The sequence below is a fragment of the Phacochoerus africanus genome, chromosome 9 (genome assembly GCF_016906955.1).
Source record: "Phacochoerus africanus isolate WHEZ1 chromosome 9, ROS_Pafr_v1, whole genome shotgun sequence".
NCBI classification, from domain to species: domain Eukaryota; kingdom Metazoa; phylum Chordata; class Mammalia; order Artiodactyla; family Suidae; genus Phacochoerus; species Phacochoerus africanus.
Window position 1 is genome coordinate 89,387,708 of NC_062552.1, and position 22,491 is coordinate 89,410,198.

Genomic DNA, 22,491 nt, shown 5'->3' on the forward strand with positions numbered 1-22,491 from the left:
TCTTGTTCCAGATTTTAGCAGGAATGCGTTCAGCTTTTCTCCATTGAGTGTTATATTGGCTGTGAGTTTGTCATAATGGCTTTTATATGTTGAGATATGTACCCTCTATACCCACTTTGGTAAGAGTTTTTATTACGAATGGATGTTGGATTTTGTCAAATACTTTTTCTGCATCTATTGAGATGATCATGTAGTTTTTGACTTTTCTTCTTAATGTGGTGTATTACGTTGATTGATTTGGGTATGTTGAACCATCTTTGTGAACTTGGGGTGAATCCCACTCAGTCATAGAATATGACATTTTTTTGTTTTGATTTGGTTTGCTAAAATTTTGTTGAGAATTTCTGCATCTGTAATCATCAACGATATTGACCAGTAATTTTTCTTTTTTGGTGGTATCTTTATCTGATTTTGGTATTAAAGTAATTGTGGCTTCACAGAATGTCTTTGAGAGTGTTCCCCTAACTTCAGTCTTCTAGAAGAGTTTGAGAAGAATTGGTATAATTTCTTCTTTGTATGTTTGGTAGAATTTGCTTGTGAAGCCATCTATCTTGTCCTGGACTTATGTTTGTAGGGAGTTTTTTTTGTTTGTTTGTTTGTCATATATTCTATTTCATTTTTAGTTATTAGTCTGTTCAAATTATCTATTTCTTCTTGATTTAATTTTGGTGGGTTGTGTGTTCCTAGAAAGTTGTCCATTTTGCCTACAATGTTGAATTTGTTAGCATATAATTGTTTAGAGTGTTCTATTTAATAGGTTTTTTTTTTTTTGTATTTTCACAGTATCAGTTTGGATTTCTCCTTTTCATTTCTTATTTTGTTTATTTGGGGTCTCATTCTTTTCTTCTTGGTGAGCCTGGTAAGAGGTTTGTCAACTTTGCTAACCCTTTTAAAAGAACAAGTTCTTTGTTTTATCGATTTCTTTCTATTTTTTGAATTTCTATTTATTTACTTCCTTTCTGATATTTATCATTTCCTTCCTTCTGCTGACTTTAAATTTGTTTGTTCTTCTTCTAGTTCTTTTAGGTGGTAGATTAGGTTGTTTATTTGAGATTATTTTTTGTTTTTTAAGGAAGGCCTGTATTTTTTTTGAACTTCCCTCTAAGAACGGCTTTTGTGGCATCATGTAGAGTAGATTTGTATGGTTTGTTTTCATTGTCATCTGTCTTAAGGTATTTTTTAATTTCCTTTTTGATTCCCCATTGACCCATTGGGTTGTGTTTTATTTATTTATTTATTTATTTATTTGGTAGCATGCTGCTTAGCCTCCATGTAATCAGTTTTCTCTCATTTCTCATGCTTGATTTCTAGTTTCATTCCATTGTGGATAGAGAAGATGCTTGAAATAATTTCTGTACTCTTAAATTTGTTGACAGTTTTATGCCCCGTTATGTAGTCAATGTTGGAGAATGTTCCATCTACACTTGAAAAGAATGTATATTCTGTGTTTGTATTTTTTTTCGATACAATGTCTTGAAAATAGCAGTTAAGTTTATTCTGTTGTGTCATTTAAGATCTCTCTTGCTTTATTGATTTCCTGTCTAGAAGATATGTCCATTGATGTCAGTGAGGTGTTAAATTGTCTGACTATTATATTTCCACACATTTCTCCTTTTATGTCTGTTCATATTTGTTGTATGTATTTGGATGCTCCTATATTAGGTGCATATACGTTGATGGGTATAATATCCTCTTGTTGAGTTGATCCTTTTATCATTAGTGTCATTTTTATCTTTCTTTATGGCCTTTGTTTTAAAGTCCTTTTTTTCTGATATAAGCATTATGACACTGCTTTCTTGTCTTTTCTATTTGCATGAAAAATCTTTTTCCATCCCCTCACTTCCACACTATGTGTCCCTGGCCCTAAGGTGGATCACTTTTAGGCAGCATGTTGTAGACTCTTGTATTTTCATCCAGTCTTCCACGCTATGTCTTTGGATTGGAGCATTCAGTCCTTTGACATTTAGGGTAATTACTGATAATATATATTTATTGCAATTTTAAATTACATTGTTTTAAAATTACATTGTTTTCTAATTGATTCTCTGTTTCTCCTTTGTTCCTTTCTTTTTCTTTTTGTGATTGGATAATTTCCTTTTAAGTATGTGCCCTCTTCTTTTTGGTATTTGTGAATCTATTGCTTGTTTTTGACTTGTGGTTAACATACCTGTTTTTCAAGTAATGTTAACTCCTTCCTATATCTGCTTACTTTAGACTGATATTTGTATAAACTCAAGCACATTCTTTAAAAAGATTCCAGATTTTTTTACTCCCCTTCCCCAAGTTTCATGATTTTGAAGTCCTTGTTTAAATCTTCATATTTATTCTTTTGCTTTTCCTTGTTTTATCATCACTTACAAAATTCACCTTTGATCTGTATACTGGCTTATTTAAGTGATTACTTTCCAATTTTGATTTCCTCTATGCTGTATCTTCTTACCTTCTTTTTCTGTTTAGAGGAGATCTTTCAGTATTTCTTTTAGTATGGGTTTAGTATTGCTGTATTCTTTTAGTTTTTGTTTGTCTGATAATTTCTTTATTTGAAATGATAATCTTGATGGGCAGAATATTCTATATTTCATATTTTTTCCCTTTTAGAAATGTGACTATGTCCTGCCAATCCCTTCTGGCCTGCAACATTTCTGCCGAGAAATCGGCTGATAGCCTTATAGGGGTTCCCTAGAATTAATTCTTGTTTTTCTCTTGCTGCTTTTAGTCTCCTCTCTTTTTCTTTAACTTTTGGCATTTTTATTATAATATGCATAGGTCTGTTTAGGTTCAACTTGTTTGGGACCTCTGTGCTTCCTATATCTGGACATCTGTTTCCTTCTTCAGATTTGGAAAGTTTTCAGACATAATTTCTTCAAATATATTTTCAATCCCCTTCTCTTTCTTCTCCTTCTAGAATCCCTATTATGTGTAGATTGTCATGCTTTATCTTACCCCATAGGTCTCTTATATGGCTTTCATTTTTTTCCATTTGGTTTTCTGATTGGATGTTTTCCATTATTCTATCTTCCAAGTTCCTTAGTCATTTCTCTGCATATTATTCATTTTGCTATTTATTGCCTTTAGCTCAGCTTTTGTCTCAGAAATGAATTATAATTATTATTGTTATTAAAGTATAATTTATTTACAATGTTCCATCAGGTTCTGTTGTACAACAAAATGATCCAATCACACAGATTTCCCTGTGCGGTACAATAGGATCCCATTGCCCATCCATTCCATATCCCACATAGAACAGTTTACATCTGAAAAACCCCCTAATTGCCCATTCATCTCACTCCCTCCCCTTTCCCCCTTGAGAACACCACATCTGTTCTTCTTGGTCATGATCTGTTTCCGTTTTTTTGTTGTTGGTTTTTTTTTAAAATATTTAGATAGGACCATCTGTTCCATATTTTAGATTCCACAAATAAGTGATATCATATGGTATTTGTCTTTTTCTTTCTGGCTTCACTTATTATGAGAGTCTTTAGATCCATCCATGTTGCTACAAATGGCACTAATTTGTCTTTTTTATGTCTGAGTAATATTCCATTTTATGTACGTACATCTTCTTAATCCATTCATCTGTTGATGGACACCTAGGTTGTTTCCACGTCTTGGCTATTGTGAATAATGCTGCTATGAACATAGGAGTGCATGTACCTTTTTCAATGAAAGTTTTGTCTGGATATGTGACTAGCAGTGGAATTTCTGGATCATATGATAGCTCTATATTTAGTTTTCCGAGGTATCCACACAGTTTTCCACAGTGGTTGTACCAATTTATATTACCACCAACAGTGGATGAAGGTACCTTTTTCTCCACACCCTCTCCCGCATTTGTTATTTGCTGACTTTTAATGATGGCCCTTCTGACAGGTGTGAGGTGGTACCTTGTTGTAGTTTTGATTTGCATTTCTCTAAAAATTGGTGATATTGGGCATTTTTTCATATGCCTGTTGGCCATCCATTTTTTTCTTTGGAGAAATGTTTATTTAGGTCTTCTGCCCATTTTCCCTTGAGTTGTTTGGTTTTTTGGCTGTTGAGTTGCATGATTTGTTTGTATATTTTGCATATTAGGCCTTTGTTTGTTGCATCATTTGCAAAGATTTTCTCCCATTCTCTGGGCTGTCTTCTAATACTTAAATGTTTTTCTTTGCTGATCAAAAGCTTTTGAGTTTGAATAGGTCCCATTGGTTTATTTGTGTCTTTATTGTCATTATTCTAGGAGGTGGATCAAAGAAGATCTTGCTGTGATTTATGTCGAAGAATGTTTTGCCTATGTTTTTCTCTAGGAGTTTTATAGTGTATGGCCTTATATTTAGGTTTTTAATCCATTTTGAGTTTGGTTTTGTATGTGGGGTTTGATAATGTTCTAATTTCCTTCTTTTACATATAGCTTTCCTGTTTTCCCAACACCACTTATTGAAGAGGCTATCTTTCTTCCACCTAAAGTTCTGTTCTCTTTTGTCATAAATTAGTTGATCATAGTTACTTGGGTTTATATCTGGGCTTTCAAATCTGTTCCATTGTTCTGTATTGTTGTTGTTGTGTCAGTACCATATTGTTTTGATGAACTGTAGCTTTCTAATATTCCTAAAGTCAGGAAGTTGATTCCTCCATTATTTTTCTTTTTAAATATTTCTTTGGCTATTTGGGGGTCTCTTGTGTTTCTATACAAATTTTAAAATACTCTGTTATAGTTCTGTAAAGAATGTCTTTGGTGATTAGATAGGGGTTGCACTGAATCTGTAGATTACCTTGGGTAGTATAGTCATTTTGATAATTGATTCTTCCAATCCAAGAGCATGGTATATATTTCCACCTGTTTGTGTTGTCTTTGATTTCTTTCATCAATGTTTTATAGTTTTCAGCATATAAGTCTTTTGTCTCTTTAGGTAGGTTTATTCCTAGGTATTTTATTATTTTTAATGTGATTGTAAATGGGATGTTTTCTCTGACTTATATTTCTGATCATTCATTATTACTATATAGAAGTGCAAATGATTACTGTGTATTAATTTTGCAGCCTGCAACTTTACCAAATTCATTGATGCGTTCTAAGTGTTTTCTAGTGCTGTCTTTAGGGTTTTCTAAGTAGAGTATCATGTTATCAGCAAACACTGATAGTTTTACTTCTTCTTTTCCAATTTGGATTCCTTTTCTTTCTTTTTCTTCTCTGATTGCCATGACTACGGCTTCCAAAACTATGTTGAATTATAGTGTTAAAAATGTGCATTCTTGTCTTGTTCCTGATCTCAGTGGAAATGTTTTCAATTTTTCACCATTTAGAATGATGTTAGCTGTGGGTTTTTCATATATGTTTTTTATTATGTTGAAGTAGGTTCCCTCTATGCCCACTCTCTGGAAAGATTATCAGAAAGGAGCATTGAATTTTGTGAAAAGTCTTTTCTGCATCTATTGACATGACTATGTGGTTTTTATTTTTCAGTTGATGTGGTGTATCACATTGACAGATTTGCAGATATTGAAATATCCTTGTATCCCTGGGATAAATCCTACTTGATCATGTCATATGATCCTTTTAATATATATTTTCATTCAGTTTTATAGTAATTTTGTTGAAGATTTTTGCATCTATGTACATCAGTGATATTGGTCTGTAATTTTCTTATTTGTGGTATCTTTGTCTGATTTTGGTATCAGGGTGACAGCAGCCTCATAGAATGAGCTTGGTAGTGTTCCATCCTCTGCCGTTTGTTTATGAGTGTATTTATTTATTTATTTATTTATTTATTTCTCAGTGAATTTATCACATCTGTAGTTGTATAATGATCATCACAATCTGATTTCACAGGATTTCCGTCCCACAACCCAAGCACATCCCCCCACCCCCCAAACTGTCTCCTCTGGAGACCATAAGTTTTTCAAAGTCTGCGAGTCAGTATCTATTCTGCAAAGAAGTTCAGTCTGTCCTTTTTTCTGATTCCACATGTCAGTGAAAGCATTTGATGTTGGTGTCTTATTGAATGGCTGACTTCACTTAGCATGATAATTTCTAGGTCCATCCATGTTGCTAAAAATGCTGGCATTTCATTCATTTTAATGGCTGAGTAATATTCCATTGTGTATATATACCACATCTTCTTGATCCACTACTCTGTCGATGGACATTTAGGTTGTTTCCATGTCTTGGCTATTGCAAAGAGTGCTGCAGTGAACATTGGAGTACATGTGTCTTTGCGAGTCATGGTTTTCTCTGGATAGATGCCCAGGAGTGGGATTGCTGGATCAAATGGTAGTTCTATGTTTAGTTTTCTGAGGCATCTCCATACTGCTTTCCACAGTGGTTGCACCAATTTACAATCCCACCAGCAGTGTGCTAGTGTTCCTTTTTCTCCACACCCTCTCTGGCACTTCTTGTTTGTAGACTTTTTGATGATGGCCATTCTGGCTGGTGTAAGGTGGTACCTCATAGTGATTTTGATTTGCATCTCTCTAATGATGAGTGATGTTGAGCATCTTTTCATGTGTTTTTTGGCCATCTGTATGTCTTCTTTGGAGAACTGTTTAGATCTTCTGCCCATTTTTGGATGGGGTTGTTTGTTTTTTTGGTATGGAGCGGTAGGAGGTGTTTATAAATTTTGGAGATTAATCCCTTGTCAGTTGATTCATTTGCAAAGATTTTCTCCCATTCTGTGGATTGTCTTTTCATTTTGTTTAGGGTTTCTTTGCTGTGCAGAAACTTTTAAGTTTCACTAGGTCTCATTTGTTTATTTTTGTTTTTACTGTCATTACTCTAAGAGGTGGATCCAAGAAGATGTTTTTGTCATTTATGTCAGAGAGTGTTTGGCCTATGTTTTCCTCTAGGAGTTTTATAGTGTCTGGTCTTATATCTAGGTCTTTAATCCATGTGGAGTTTATTTTTGTGTATGGTGTTAGGGAGTGTTCTCATTTCATTCTTTTCCATGTGGCTGTCCAGTTTTCCCAGCACCACGTATTGAATAAGCTGTCCTTTCTCCATTGTATATCCTTGCCTCCTTTGTCATAGATTAGTTGGCTGTAGGTACGTGGGTTTAATTCTGGGCTTTCTATCCTGTTCCACTGATCTATATTTGTGTCTTTGTGCCAGTACCATGTGGTTTTGATGACTGTTGCTTTGTAGTATAGTCTAAAGTCCGGGAGCCTGATTCCTCCAGCTCCATTTTTCTTTTTCAGGATGTCTTTGGCCATTTTGGGTCTTTTGTGCTTCCAAACAAACTTTAAAATAATTTTGTTCAAGTTCTGTGAAAAATGTCTATGGTAATTTAATAGGGATTGCACTGAATATGTAGATTGCCTTAGGTAGTATAGTCATTTTGATACTATTAACTCTTCCAATCCACAAGCATGGTATATCCTTCCATCTATTTGTGTCCTCTTGATTTCTTTCATCAGTGGCTTGTAGTTTTCAGAGTACAGGTCTTTTGTCTCTTTAGGTAGGTTTACTCCTAGGTATTTTATTCTTTTTGATGCGATGGTAAATGGGATTGCTTCCCTAATTTCTCTTTCTGCTCTTTCATTGTTAGTGTATAGAAATGCCATAGATTTCTGTGTATTAATTTTGTATCCTGTGACTTTGCCAAGTTCATGGATGAGCTCTAACAGTTTTCTGGTAGAATCTTTAGGATTCTCTATGTATGGTATCATATCATCTGCAAATAGTGATAGTTTTACTTCTTCCTTTCCAATTTGGATTCCTTTTATCTCTTTTACTTCTCTGCTGTGGCTAGGACTTCCAAAACTATGTTGAAGAATAGTGGCATCCTCTGCTATTTTTTTAGAGTTTCAGAAGAATAGGTGTTAACTATTCTCTGAATGTTTGATAGAATTCTGCTGTGTTTCCATTGGGTCCTGGACTTTTGTTTTTTGGAAAAATTTTAATCATATTTTCAATTTCAGTACTTGTGATTGGTCTGTTCAGACTTTCAATTTCTTCCTGATTTCAGTCTTAGTAAGTTGTGCATTTGTAAGAATCTATTTGTTCTAGGTTGTCCATTTTATTTTCATATAGTTGTTTTTATTAGTCTCTTATGATCCTTTGTCTTTCTGGGGAGTCAGTTGTAATTTCTCTTTTTTCACTTCTAATTTTATTGATTTTAGCCCTCTCCCTTTTTTTCTTGATGAGTCTGACTAAAGGTTTATCAGTTTTGTTGATCTTTTCAAAGAACCATCTTTTGGTTTCATTGATCTTCTCTATTATTTTCTTTGTCTCCATTTCATTTATTTCTGCTCTGATCTTTATGATTTCTTTCTTTCTGTTAATTTTGGGCTTTGTCTGTTCTTCTCTAATTGTTTTATGTGTAAGGTTAGGGTTTTTTTCATTTGTTTCTTTCTTCTTTCTTGAGGTAAGAGTGCATTGCCCTAAACTTTCCTCTCAGCTGCTTTTGCTGTGTCCCAGGTTTTGGGTTGCTCTGTCTTCATTGTCATTTGCCCCTAAGTATCTTTTGATTTCCTCAATGATCCATTGGTTGTTCAGTAGCATATTGTTTAGCTTCTAATATTTGTGGGTTTTGCTGTTTTTTTTTTTCTTTTTCTTATAGTTGATTTCTATTCTCACAGTCTTGTGGTCGGAGAAAATGCTTGGGATAATTTCAACTTTTTAAAATTTACCAGTGCTTGATCTGTGGCCCAAATTATGATCTATCCTGGAAAATGTTCCATGTGCACTTGAGAAGAATGTATATTCTGTTGCTTTGGGATGGAATGTTCTATATATATATATCAGTTAAATCTATCTGGTCTACAGTATTGTTTAAGGGCTATGTTTCCTTGTTGATTCTCTGGATGATCTGTCTCTTGATGTAAGTGGGGTGTTAAATTCCCCCCACTATTATTGTGTTGCTGTTGATTTCTCCTTTTATGGCTGTCAGAAGTTGCCTTATAAATTGAGGTTCTCATATGTTAGGTGCATATATATTTACAATTGTTATTTTTCTTCTTGGATTGATCCTTTAATTATTATGTAGTGTCTTTCTTTGTCCCTTGTGATTTTCTTAATCTTCAAGTCTATTTTGTCTGATATGAGTATTGCTACTCCTTCTTTCCTTTGATTTCCATTTGCATGTAATATCTTTGTCCATCCTCTCACTTTCAGTCTATGTGATCCTGGATCTGAAGTGGGTCTCTTGTAGACAACATATATATGGTTCTTGTTTTTGTATCCATTCAGGCAGTCTGTGTCATTTGGTTGGAGCATTTAATCCATTTACATTCAGTGTAATTATGGATAGGTGTGTATTTATTTTCATTTTATTAATTACTTTGTGTCTTTTTTTTTCTTCCCTTCTCTTGTGATTTGCTGACTATCTTTAGTGTCGTGTTTGGATTGCTTTTTCTTTTTTATATGTGTGTCTATTGTACTTATTATTGTGGTGTGGTTCTCTTCAAGTGCATTTTTGATGTTCTGTATTTGCCTTTCCTCTTCTCATGTCTGCTAGTTTTCACATCATTTTTGTCAATGGATGATTTTCTACGATTATATTATCTTTGTTTTTACCACTGATTTTTCTCTTTTGAAATTTTCTTGTTTCTAGTTGTGGCTGGGTGCATGAATTTCCAGGAAGGTGGGGGCAGTGGGCAGTGCCCAGTCACAGGGCCCTCCACAGTGGGATAGATCCCTGGCGTGGTCAGGATGGGAGGCAGTGGTGGGCCATGCCCACTTCTAGAGTTTGAGATGGCTCTGGAGGCTTGTGCCCACCCATGTAGCCTGCTTGAGAGCCCATGAGTGTGCAGAGAAATAACTTCCTATGGCTGTCCTGCCCCTGCCTCCTCTTGCACTCCCCAACAATGGTGCCTTGTTTCTCTGGGACTCCCCAGGCACTCTCTAGTTTTCCTTAGGCTGTTTCCATACTGCCAACTCTAGTCCTCTCCTTAGGACTGACCTCCAAAGCTTGAGCCTCAGCGCATATCCCCCACCCAAGTGTCTCAAGCTATAGGGTGTGAGGTGGTGGAACCAATCATCTGTACAGCTCTCCCTCTGCTTTGCACTTCTCAGCCTGGATGCATCACTTTTCTCTGAGGCTTTGAGGCTCCCCCTCTGACCTCCAAGCTGATCTCTCCACCACCCAGGGAACCTTCCTGTGTGCAGATTCTTCTCCTATTTTACAGCTCCCTCTCAGGGAGTGCTGATCCTGTTCTGATTCCTTTTTCTCTCTTTTTGCTCTGTTTTGTTCCCCTTTTGTCCTACCCAGTTATATGGAGGTTTTCTTGCCCTTTTGGAAGTCTTAGATCCTCTGCCAGCATTCATTAGATGTTCTGTGAGACTCATTCTATATGTAGATTTTTTTAAATGTATTTATGGGAAAAGTAGTGAGCTTTGTGAGCTCCACATCCTACTCCTTCACCATCTTGATCCAAAGTATATTTTGGATCTTTTTAGGAAATTCTCAAACCATAAATGTGTTTTGTTTTTCCTAAATCTTCCTTGTTTTTTTTGTTTTGTTTTGTTTTGGCTTTTGTAGGGGCACAACTATGGCATATGAAAGTTCCAAGGCCTAGGGGTTTAATCAGAGCTTCAGCTGCTGGCCTATACCACAGCCACAGCAACACCAGATCCAAGCTGCATCTGCATCCTACACACACCTTGCAGCAATGCTGGATCCTTAACCCACTGAACAAGGCCAGGGATTGAACCTGAATCCTCATAGATACTAGTTGGGCTCATAACCACTGAGCCACAATGGAAATACCATAAATCTTCATAGTTTTTAAATACTTTTAACTATAAAAAAACATGTAGGATATGTACTCTTCCCTGGTGAGAGATAGTGAGTCAAGTTCACTTCTAGATTATGTCACCATACTGTTAGTTGAATAATCCAGCATTTTCCCCATAATTTGCAATACTCTTACTATATTTCAAGTTCCCCAGTATATTTCACTGTCTGTTTATAGTTGCTCATCTGAGCCTTTGATCTATTTTCTGGTTCTGTACTAATGCCACAGCTTTTTAAGTACTAGAGCTTTATTAACACATTGATTTTTGAGGATACTACTATTCAGTCATTACTCTTTTTAATATTTATGTTCAGAATTACTTGGCTATTCTTGAGGTACTTCCATTTGAGTTTTGTAATTGGTTTGTGAATTTCCATAAAAATTCTTAAAATTGAGATTTTCTTGGGGATTGAATCACTGTTATTTCTGGGGGTAAAAAAATCACATTTTCCAAATATTTAGTCTTTCAATCTTGGAATATGGTAGAACTCTTTATTTCTCACGATATCACCTTTGTCTTTGAAGATGGCTTACAGTTTTTCTTTAAAAAATACTCTGCATTTCTGCTGGCATTTTCCCTGGTTATGTGTGTTGCTCTCATGAATGAGACAGCATCATTATTATTGTGATTTTATGAAGTATGAAATAGCAAAAGCTTTGTAAATGAACTCAGCTGAGTGTATACTTCCCTGTAGCTATGAATTTGCATTTTGCTCTTTTAGAAATTTGCACGCTAATCGGGTAGTTTTCTATTTATCAGGACTTGAGCAACGGAACCATGTCTCTACACTCAGTATGCCCCAGATAGAATGTGCTGATTTCTACCAATAAGGGATGACTTATCAGTTGTGAATCTGAGCCTACACAGGCAGCAAAGTGGTGAATGTCTACTTAACACATTACTAATTTGTATACACAACTACGGATGCTCTTACCGCCATGATGAGCCATCCATTCATACTAGACTCTTGAAAAGATGATCTTATATTTTTATAAAGGTACAAGAATCTTTCTAATATCAAAAGTTTCAGGTAAATATTTAGAATGGTCATTAAATGGTTTTCCAAATACTTGAGGATTGTACCAATTTGGCTATACTTCAGCTCTAGTCTTATTAGGTTAGATAATTCATGAGCTTGGTTTGGTCCAAGGATATATTTCAGTGTATCTTGATAACTAACCATGGTTTAGACTCTGAGGGAGTTTTTAAGTGTGCAGAAACTATTGAACATATCCATTTTTACTTCTCCAATAGCTTCATATGAAAATTTCTTTTTCATGTGTGGAAATGTGCGAGTGAACCATTCTTCTAGGCCAATAAAAGCTTGTGGTGCTCTCTGGCAAACATTTTGGAATTCAGTAAGAAGATACTTTTATTTTCCTCTGTCACAGAAATGAAGTAAGTACTACGGGGAAGACACCTTTCCTCTACTGAATTTTTCTGGTAGTAAAATAAAGTTCTATGCCTTCCTTATCTCTACCCCATATTAGTATTTCAAGCACCTGAGAAGAGCACTGATGTTGACTGCCACCAAAACTTATAAATGTAGAGCTGCATCTAAAGTTATGAAACTAACAGATACTAATTATCTTGAGGCTTTGGGAGTGATAAACAGTAGAAAAATATTAGAAATTAAAGTTTAGAGGCCTGTGTTCATAAGTATAAGAACATGTAGGGTATTGGGCAACCCCAAAAGGGAAAAGGAAAAATCCTTTATCACTCAAGGTCCATAAATTTGGACCCTACCAATTACTTCTAGTTTATGGGGAAGTTGATGAGAATTACATAGTTTGTAAACTCAATTTTAAAAGCTATTTTGAGCCAAATCTGCATATGATCACTATATAAATTTTTTATCCTTAAACTCTCCATGTTATTTAAATTTGCTTATTGAATACATTATGTCACATTTTTGCCCACAATTTAAAATAAAATTCTCAAACCATGAAACATATTATTCACTTGAAATACTTAAAGGATGGACTTTACTACAAATTCTATGTATTTTATACATCTATTCTTATATAAATATCAGGTGGATTAGTGTCTGTGTGGCTTACCAAACCATTTAGTCATAGCTTCTCAGAGGTCCATGGTGTTTATAAGAGTTGGATGCATGCTGATTTTGGAAAGGAATTAATATGTAATTTGAATTCAGAGTTACAAGCTTTTAAACATGATCCAGCTTGGAGAAGCATTTTGGAAATATCTCTGGGGAATAAATTTATTTTATTAATCCAATCAGCCATTGAATGACATTTTTCCAGTTTAATTACATTTATCTGCCAATGGGTGACTCTGCTTCTTATGCATGTAATTTCAGTAGGTGCAAATGGTGATGGCAAATAATTGTCCTCAGGGAGATAATTGCTTTTATAATTATTTACCCATGCAAGTTAGCTCAGTTAAAAATTTAATCCTGTCAAATGACCAGCAATATGGAAGAATGTGTTTCCTACATTCTCAAATGGAGTAAGAGCCTTTGCATTTCTTAGACATTTCCTGGGTGCCAGGCATAGAGCTAAGCGCCTTATGTACACTGTTCCACTGAATTCCGCAATCTTCTTGTAAAGTGGGCATGATTGGGAAACCTGCAGTCTTGTAGATGGCGAGTTAGGGAACATAGATTCAAACCAAGGCCAGCAAGCTGGTATGAAATAATTCCCATTTTATAGGGTGTTTGCAAGGCTTAAATGTGGAGGCAGCACATGTAAAGAATTTAGCCCCGTGCTTGGTACGTTTTTATCTTTATCCCCATATCTGTCAAGGACATTCTTACTTCTGTGACTCCTGCCTGCCTCTTTCCAGAAACCCATTCCAATGGACAGGGCAAATACCTGAAACCTAAATGAAAGAATGGGTTACTTGCATACCCCACCTCCTTGAGAATACTTCATCTGGCTGCTCTAATCCTTAGGGATTCTCTCCTCTCTGAAGAGTCATCACTGTCATGTCTCTGTTTCTTAATAATAGTGCCTGGATGTAGAGTGCATTGTAGAGGTCTTTTTATTATATGGTGACTTGCTTTTCCTCAATCTATTATTATTGTTGTTGTTGCCTTTTGTCTTTTTAGGGCCGTACTTGCAGCACATGGATGTTCCTGGGCCAGGGGTATAATTGGAGTTATTGCCGCCAGCCTACATCAGAGCCACAGCAATGCCAGTTCTGAGCCGCATCTGCAACCTACACCACAGCCCACTCAACACTGGAGCCTTAACCCACTGAGTGAGGCCAGTGATTGAACCTGCAACCTCACGGTTCCTAGTCAGATTTGTTTCTGCTGCGCCATGACAGGAACTCTGCTTTTCCTCAATCTAGATTGTAAATTTATTGTGTACAGGGCTTCCTTGGATCTCTGCACAGGGCATCCTATGGTACAGGGCTCCATACAAGGCCCTGTATAAATACTCTTTGCTTAAAGGTGAACCCTACAAGTCATTAACTACCTGAAGGCTAGAAGGTGCTGAGGGTTCCAGAGCAAGGCAGCAGCTCGTTATGCAAAGGTGGGAAACTTCTCTTGAGGGACCATCATCCATGATCAGTGCCACACATTGGCTGGCCTCTTTCGACGATATTAGCATAATGTGGTGGTGTGCCACTCCAGGGGAGATTGTTGGGTTTTTCCCTCTTCAGAAAAACTGGCAGTGACAACTCTTCCCTCTTTCCCTATGTCCCAACTGTGTCCCCACACAAAGGTCTATAGAAGGGGGTGAGAGGTCACTATTTTGCAGGGAGAAGTGATGTTTGTTAAGAGTGACATTGAATGGTTTTCTGCCCCCAAATTGAGGAAAAGGGGTCCCCAAAGAAATTGCTCATAAAATTTGCAGTTATATTAAGAAGGGGTGGCTGACAGCCTGCACCCTGGATGCAGAGGTGTGCTGCTTTGTCCTGTGCTATCAGAGCAGGCTGGGGAGAGGTGTAGGAGTACACTGGAGAGATGGAGCTGGGCAGGAGGGAGTCAAGGACAGTCCTTGGATCCAGTCTGTTACAGGAAGGGCCCTATAGTGGCCCTGCTCCTTACCCTAGGCCTAAGCTCAGGCTAGGAGAAGGTGAGTTTGGAGGCTAAAGGTTTCCTAGAGAATAACTCAGTGTTGGGGAAATAAGTGCTTACTGTAGGGCAATGAAGCCCATGGCTGGCGACTGAGATCTGCCTGCAGTTGGAGCTGTTTCTCAAATGAAGTCACAGAGCCCAGGGAAGCTCCTGGGATGGGCTCTTTCTTCAGCTGGACTTACTGTGGCCTGCCTGCTTCCACATCAGTACTTTGCAGAAGGGTCTCAGTTGGCAGTGATGGCAGGTGATAATAGCAAGTTTAGCCATGGGAAGTCTGGTAAGCAAACCATGCCTTTCTCTTCACTTCCACATCATGGTCTAGAGCGAAGTATAGGCAAAGAAGAGGATGGAGAGAACAGACCAAGCTTCTCTTCCCTTTAGGCCCTCAGAGCCACAGATCCATCAGGCCTGCCCTTGTGGGGGGAGGGCTTGAATGGAATATGTGTCTGGAGTTCTCAAATGGTCAGAACCAGGTCTTAATAATGAAGGGAAGCTATTTTAATAAGATGACTCAAAAATTAAGAAATTGACTAAGTTATTTAAGGAGTAGCTACACAGCAAGAAAGACAGTCTCCAAAAAGCAGAGCAGTAGCAAATATTCATAAATGGAAGGTGATTTGTATGTAAGTGGCCAAGAATGAGACTTCTCAGTGAAACTCATCACTTCTTAAGCCCCACTGGGGATAGATGCTGGACTGTGCATATGCTAACTTCTCACGATTTCTTTGCTGAGGAAATTGAAATCTCCCTTTCTCAGAGTTACATGCAGCTCAGGTTCAGAGTGGTGACTTGACTTGCTGCCCTGGCAAAGTTAGTAAGCAGCTGAGCCAAGATGCATACCTGTTACCTGCTCTTTCCGTCAGGCCATTCTGCTTTCCTACTGCCCCCAGCTGTAGGGTGCCTACGCTATGCAGACCACCTTGCAGGGTCCTGTCTATACTAACTGAAAATCATGGCCTTGCTCTAAACCTAACATACAGCAGTTTGACATGTGGAATGGATGGAGGAATACCAACCATCTCCCCCAGTGCTCATATTGCCAAGAAGCATAGATGATGTAAAGGATGGCAGGGGTGGGGGGTGGGGAACCAAGTCACATTGAGGGCCTCCGAGTGTTTGTTAAACCCTGCCCTCTCTCACATAATCTCAGTTCTCATCTCTCCTCCCTGTCGTGGTCATTTATTTTCAGGATTGTTCTGCTCCTGTCATCTGAGGGAATGATTGGCGACCACACGCTTCTTCAAGGGTCACGTTCACAGAGACAGTTGCCATTTATTTATTTATTTTTTTCTTTTTCAGCCACACTTGAAGCCTATGGAAGTTCCCAGGTCAGGGACTGACTCCAAGCTGCAGCTGCAGCCTACACCACAGCTGCATTGATGCCAGATCTTTAACCCACTGCTCTGGGCTAGGGATTGAACCCACACAGCTGCAAAGACAATGCCAAATTCCTAACCCACTGTGCCACAGTGGAAACTCCACAGTTGCTATTTAAATAAAATCTTATCTCAAGTGTCCTGCTCAAGACATCCGTCTCCTTTTCTAGCATGGCATTGTAAAGCTGAACCACTTGTATCAAACTTAAAGAGCTAGCCAATGATTGTTTTAAAAACAGCTGAAGGAGCAGCCATTGCAAGGAGGGGGCTTTTCTTTTTTTAATCTGTATTGAGCACTGATGTTACTATGAAAATTTAGTTGTCTTCATACAGGATAATTCCCTAAAGAAGTAGAAGTGTTGGCATGGGGGTGAGTTAAGCTTCTGGAGTTAGAAAGGAGCCTATTGCTAAGCTGGGGGTGTACAGCGCGAGGACAGGTTCCCGCATCCACTTCATGGGGAGGGGTTTCAAATGCACCTGTGGACCATGGTCAGGTTCTCCGTGACTCGTTATGAAGAGGAACCTCACCTGTGGATCAAGGCCAAATTCTCAGTGGTATGCCACAGACAGGAGCCTTACAGTCTCTCTTCCAAAGGAGGCTGCTGGCTTCTGCCATGCCATCTCTGAGTCCCTGAGGGACTCAGAGTTTTGTACATCCCTGGTCAACTGAACTCATGCCTTTGTCACCCTGCTTTTGTATGTTGGGTTAATTGCCTCCTTTATTTCATCCCTTAATTACCTTAGGAGGAAAAGAGAAGTGAGAGTGCCCATTGAAACACTCTTGTAGATCTGCAAAGCCCTCCTCTGGGGATCCAATAACTAGGTGTTTATGCATTTCAAACATGGGAACATTAGAACTTAGAAAGGTTAAGACTTTTTTATTAACGCGCCTTTTAGAAAGGGAAAGCTAGTCTCTGCACTCTGCATTAATTATAGACATTTCTCTGCAGAGTTATGGAAACAGTTCCATAGCAGGAGTTCTGTAAGTAATAAAGCCTAAAAGGAAAAAAGGTGGGGGGGGGAGGCAGTTTTTTGTAAAGTGGATATGCTCATGGTTCTGAATCCACATTCGAGGGCACAAAAACAGCCTGATTTTATTTAGGTTGAGCCAAACGCTTGAGTGCATGGCTAGCCCTTTCACGAAGACTGAAAAAAATGTCAAGTTGGATTTTCAGATCTGGATCAAGATGGACCAAATGTATATGTAGTTCAAAGCCTTAGTGGTCCATGGTAGCTGATAGGACATTGGGAGGAATTGGCATTGGGAATTTAATCTAAGCTGTATATTCTCCCTGAGTTGAACAACCTGTGTCAACAGTTCTCTCACAGGCCTGCTTAAATATTGAAGGATGAATCTCTGGATTCCAAATAAGTAACAGTTCTTTGTGAAGTTCAGATAAAATGGGGGGAAAATAAATTTCCCATAAATCAACCACCTTTATGGGGGAAAATTAGCAAGAGAAAAGAAATTGGACTATGGCTGAAAAACAAATGTGAAATATTGGATGGAGAGCATGGATGCCATAAGCAATACCCTCCCCAGCTTCCTTCTTCTGCCTGAAACTGAATTTCCAGTGCAAATGAAGCCCAGCTCCCGTGAGGAATCACTAACCACTTTTTCAGCCGTTTCAGCATCTTTTCACATCATGATGGAAAATGTTGAAATTGCATTTTCTTGGGATTTTTTATGCTGGAGAGAATAAATCATGTTGCTTTGCAAAAAAATAAACAATCACATGAATAACAGGGTCAGGCTAAAAAGAAGTCCTGAAGGCACCAACATTCCAGGTAAATGAGCCTCAGAGAAAGTAACTCGCCCAAGCACACTAAAAAATAATGCAGGGCTGAAGGAGGGTGCAGTCTTCAAGTCATATCAGCTTGAAAGCTCTGATTTCAGGTAAACTCAATTGCAAATGATGGGGTGTAGAGGGAAAGACCCAGGCTGGAAGGGGATATGAGAACGTGGGTCAGTTATTAGGGCAGGCCTCACAGGAGGAGTGAGGCCATCCTGGGTCTTTTGTTCAGATGGCAGAGAGTGACCATCAGTTCCCCGAGCTCCTGTCGGGCCAGGGATACACTGAATGCAGTGGGGACTCTAAGATGCACGTCAGTGGCAGGCATCAACCTGACTGTCCATGTGAGAGGTAGGGGTCCTGCCAATGAACTAAGGATGCAGAGGAGAAGCTAGCCAATTAGGAAGAGGCCTCACAAGGACTGGGAAGGCAACTGGAGCTCCTTCCAGGGGGTGAGGCTTGTGGGAGGATCTAAGGACCTAGAGAAGGGAAGGCAAATGCTCTCTCAGGGGAGTGGAGCTAAAATCAAAGCCCCAGAGGTTGGTGAGTCTGGGGTTGGGTTTGTTCATCATTCATTCATTCAATTGTACAATGAATATCTGCCAAATGTCATGCCCTAGCCTCAGCAGTATACCCCAAGAGGAAGTCATTCTCTGCTCTCCCAGAGTCTACCAGCAGTGCGAGAACCAGCAAAGAAAACCAGATGCTGACAGTACAGGACAATAGAATGTATCAATAGGAGCTATGTCAGTGCCGTGGAGCATCTAATTCCAGCCAGGGCCTGGGAAGCAGTGAACAAGTGCCATTTCTCTGTGCCTACTCTCCTGCGAGGCACCATGCCGCCTTCACCTGGGATCTCCCTCGAGTCTTACCACAATTGTGTAAAGCAGGTGACAATATTCCCATTTTACAGATGATGAAACTGGGGCTCAGAGGAGTCTGATCACTTCCCCAATGCCACACCAGTAGCAAGGGCTCGGGAAGACTTGAACCCAGGTCTGTCTTGGCTCCAAAGACCGTGCTCTTTTTGAATAATTCAAAGCCCATAAGTATAGAACACACACAGCCAGAAACACTCCCCTCAAGAGTCTTTTAAAATCATTCTACTCAAAGACATGAGAGAAAGACAATAGAGATTACAGCGTGAGACCGAGGAAGAATTAAAATAGTGCTTTTAATATAATTTTCAGCAAACGTACAGTGTGTTCTTTACATTGCGTATTTCTAAACTCATCTGGAAAATATAAGCTGCAAAAATACAGAATGCCACACTCAAAATCTATTGAGTATGTGCTTTTTCCCCCTTCCCTTCTGTGAAACAGGATATTTTTTACCTTCTCCTATGAAAAGCCAGCCTTGGCTGCTTGCAGAAGAATCGTTGGAGCCCTCGGTCAGAGAAGCGTTCCCAAGAGGGGTTTTCTAAAGCATGTCAGCAGGCCACCCCCACAGGAACCAAAGGGGGGATGGGTGGAAGGAAATTTGCACACCAGGCCAATATTACTCTTTAGTGATCCAGGAAAAATGCCTACTCCAAGGGTTTGGAGGACTCTTGGCCACAGACACCACCTTAGTCCTTGTCACAGGCCTGGGCTTGGGGCCTCAAAGGACCACACACTGGCCAAAGAGTCTATACAGGGACCCTTGGATTCTCGGGCAGGGCAGAGCACTCTAAGTCAGGCCCGCGAGGTCTGTTCTCTGCAGCAAGAGGAAGAGGGCCGGGCCCTCAGCTTCTTACAAAGGAGTCTTCTGAAGGTGACTGTGACTCGGGGCAGGTTTTCTCAGTCTCAATGTCTTGGTACTCAGTGCCTAAAGGGGGGAGGGGGGAAGAGAGCCAAGAGGAAAAAGAGATCGATCGGTCTTTTCTGGTTTTCCTACTTTTTTTTTTTTTTTAGGCTTATATAATAGCATCCTGTGACTGGACAAGAGCTGGAAACAATGCCAATAAAAAAACTGAGTTTTGCTCCATGTCACCCCGAGGAACCAGACCCCAAAGCCTAGCCCTTTGTCAAGGCTAAAACTTTCTGAGAAGCCTTGTTCGCTTTGAATCTATACCAACACCCATGTGGATGTTTCTTCTACAGCCATTAACTTCTCTTTATCTTATCTAAGTCACCAGTGACAGACCCTGTCACTGCAATCTCTATTGAAGAGGTGGCTGAGGGCTAGGGAGGGCCTCCGGGTGTCCTAATGTCATTTTTCTCCTCCAGCCAGTTTGCTTTTCATTCAGCCACCGAGTCACCACCTGCTGAGTGAAAGAATCTCTTCATTGGAACAATGTTTTTAAGCTTATGCCACGCTTCCAAAAGAGAGGTGTGGCTTCATTTAAAATGCATTAAGAACCCAGCTTAGTCCCACTGGTGATTTACAAGCTGTGTAGGTCTGCATGACCATGACATTCAGCTTTCCTGTTCTGTGACAGGCATGGTGGAGCCATAGAAACCCCTGCTCATTTCCTTGTCCTCTCTAGACTTGGACCCAGTGGTACAAAAGGTGACAAGTGTGGGAATGTCACGCCTTTCCTCAGGATTTTGCAGCTGAGATCTGGCTTGTAGAAGCAGGACCCCACATGCTCTGAGCAGTTTGGATCATGCTTCCTCAACTTTCATAAGGCTTGAGTTCTTAGGGGCTCTGTTAGAGAAGCCTCAGGAGAAGGGAGTTGGGGAAGGCGGGGGAGGGGGGGATAGAAATGAGAGAGCTGAAGTTGGTTCTTTGCACAGAATGAATAAAGGCAGAGAATGATGAGGGCTGGTCAATTTATGCTGACATGGCAAAGGTAAGAAAAGGAAGGTGTTTTTTTGTTGTTGTTTGTTTTTAAGGGCTGCACCTGCAGCATATAGAATTTCCCAGGTTAGGGCTCAAACTGAAGCTGCATACCACAGCCACACCACATCTAAGCTGCATATGCTTTCTTCATTGCAGCTCACAGCAACGCTGGATCCTTAACCCACTGAGCGAGGCCAGGGATCAAACCCACATCCTCATGGATACTAGTCAGGTTTGTTACCGCTGAGCCACAACAGGAACTCCAAGAGGTGTGTTTTTAAAGGTCTCCAATGTTTATTAAAGTAAAGAGTTCTTCTCATTTTAGATTTCTGTGCCTATAGGCAAAATTTGGCAGAGGTTTTCCCCTGCAGCTCTTGGTTCATTTCTCTATGAAACTATCAGGTTCTGTTGGCGGCAGGGGCTTGATTTCCTAACAGATGGCTTGCTGGCCTCATTGAAGCTTCCTAAGCAGCCAGATCTGTGTTCTCACTTTGGTAGCTTTTGAGATGAAGCAAAAAGAGCACTGGTTCAGGAGTCAGACAGACCTGGCATTGGCCTCTAGTGACTTTCTAACCAGCTGTGTGACCTTGGGAAGCTTTGGTTTACTGAGCCTTAGTTTTCTGATCTGTAAAGTGGAAACAGTTATACTTACCTCACAGGGCTGGGGTGAGGAAGCTGCTGAGAGCATTATCTGGGATCTTGCCTTAGGGCACCCAGCACATGGGTAGCAGGCTCTTAATAAACATGAGCTTCCCAGTCCCCTCTCCTCCTTTAAGGGGTTGGGCTAGAGAACAAGTGACGTGTTAGTGGGTTCCTCTTGTAAATGAAACTTCCTACATTGCATACTTCCACTTCATTTTATGGCCTTCCATTATAAAATCCAACAGTCTTTTTTTTTTTTCAATGGCTGCACCCATGGCATATGAAAGCTCCTGAATCTGAGCCACAGCTGTGACTTATGCTGCAGCCAGGGCCACACTGAATCCTTTAACCACTGCGCTGGCCTGGGGATCAAACCCATGCCTCCACAGGGACTCAAGTGGCCACAGTCAGATTCTTAACCCACTGCACCATGGTGGGAATTCCTGAAATCCAACAGTTTTGATAAATATATCTCTGGGAGAGTTACCTTCTATGAAGTCAGCTTGAATTTAAGAACATTACTTTCTGGGATTCCATGGGAGAGTAAAAGTTCAACCTACAGAATGTTTAATCTCCAGAAAATTTACTATGTCTTTCCAGCTGCTCCCAGTAAGAGAACATAATCACTTTAACTCACAGAAAAATATTCAGTATCTGTGCCAATCATCAACTATTGTTGATCTGAGTCATTGATTGTTGATCTAATACAAAAATGGAAAAATCTAGAGACTTTGTCCCTAAAAGTCTAATATCTGATAATAGAGCAATATATAGCTCCAACCACTGACCGGCACTGGTGAGTCCGAAGGCCCTGGGCTGGAGCCGAGCTCCTGAGGCTGATGCTGAGGACCCCAGGGGTGCCAGGTGGGAGAGGAGGCTGGCGACCAGGGCTGAGGGCTGCCTGCCTGGCATCTCAGCACTGTGACACTGCATTTCAGAATGCATTAGAGCAGAGGAATCTCCTGTTTCCTCTTATCTGCCTGCTTCTGGTAGAACTCCTCATAAATGTTGACCACTGGGCTCTGTGGTTAAGACCAGGTATAACACAGAAAGAGTGGATGCTGCCAGAATATAGCTGTTGCCATGTCCCAGGTGGTTACATTAGGGGGCATGTGAGACTGAGGGGCCAGAGTCTTCTGATAAGACAGTGCCTAC

General features: G+C 39.6%; 1 protein-coding gene across 1 annotated transcript in view; it reads right to left on the reverse strand.

The window, feature by feature from the left end:
* Positions 1-19,086: 19,086 nt before the first annotated feature.
* SLCO3A1 (solute carrier organic anion transporter family member 3A1) overlaps positions 19,087-22,491 on the reverse strand; it is a 322,035-nt gene continuing 318,630 nt past the window's right edge. The window contains exon 11 of the mRNA XM_047795306.1: positions 19,087-19,737. Coding sequence (XP_047651262.1) covers positions 19,655-19,737 — 83 coding nt within the window. The 3' untranslated portion in view covers positions 19,087-19,654. The remainder of the gene's footprint in view (positions 19,738-22,491) is intronic.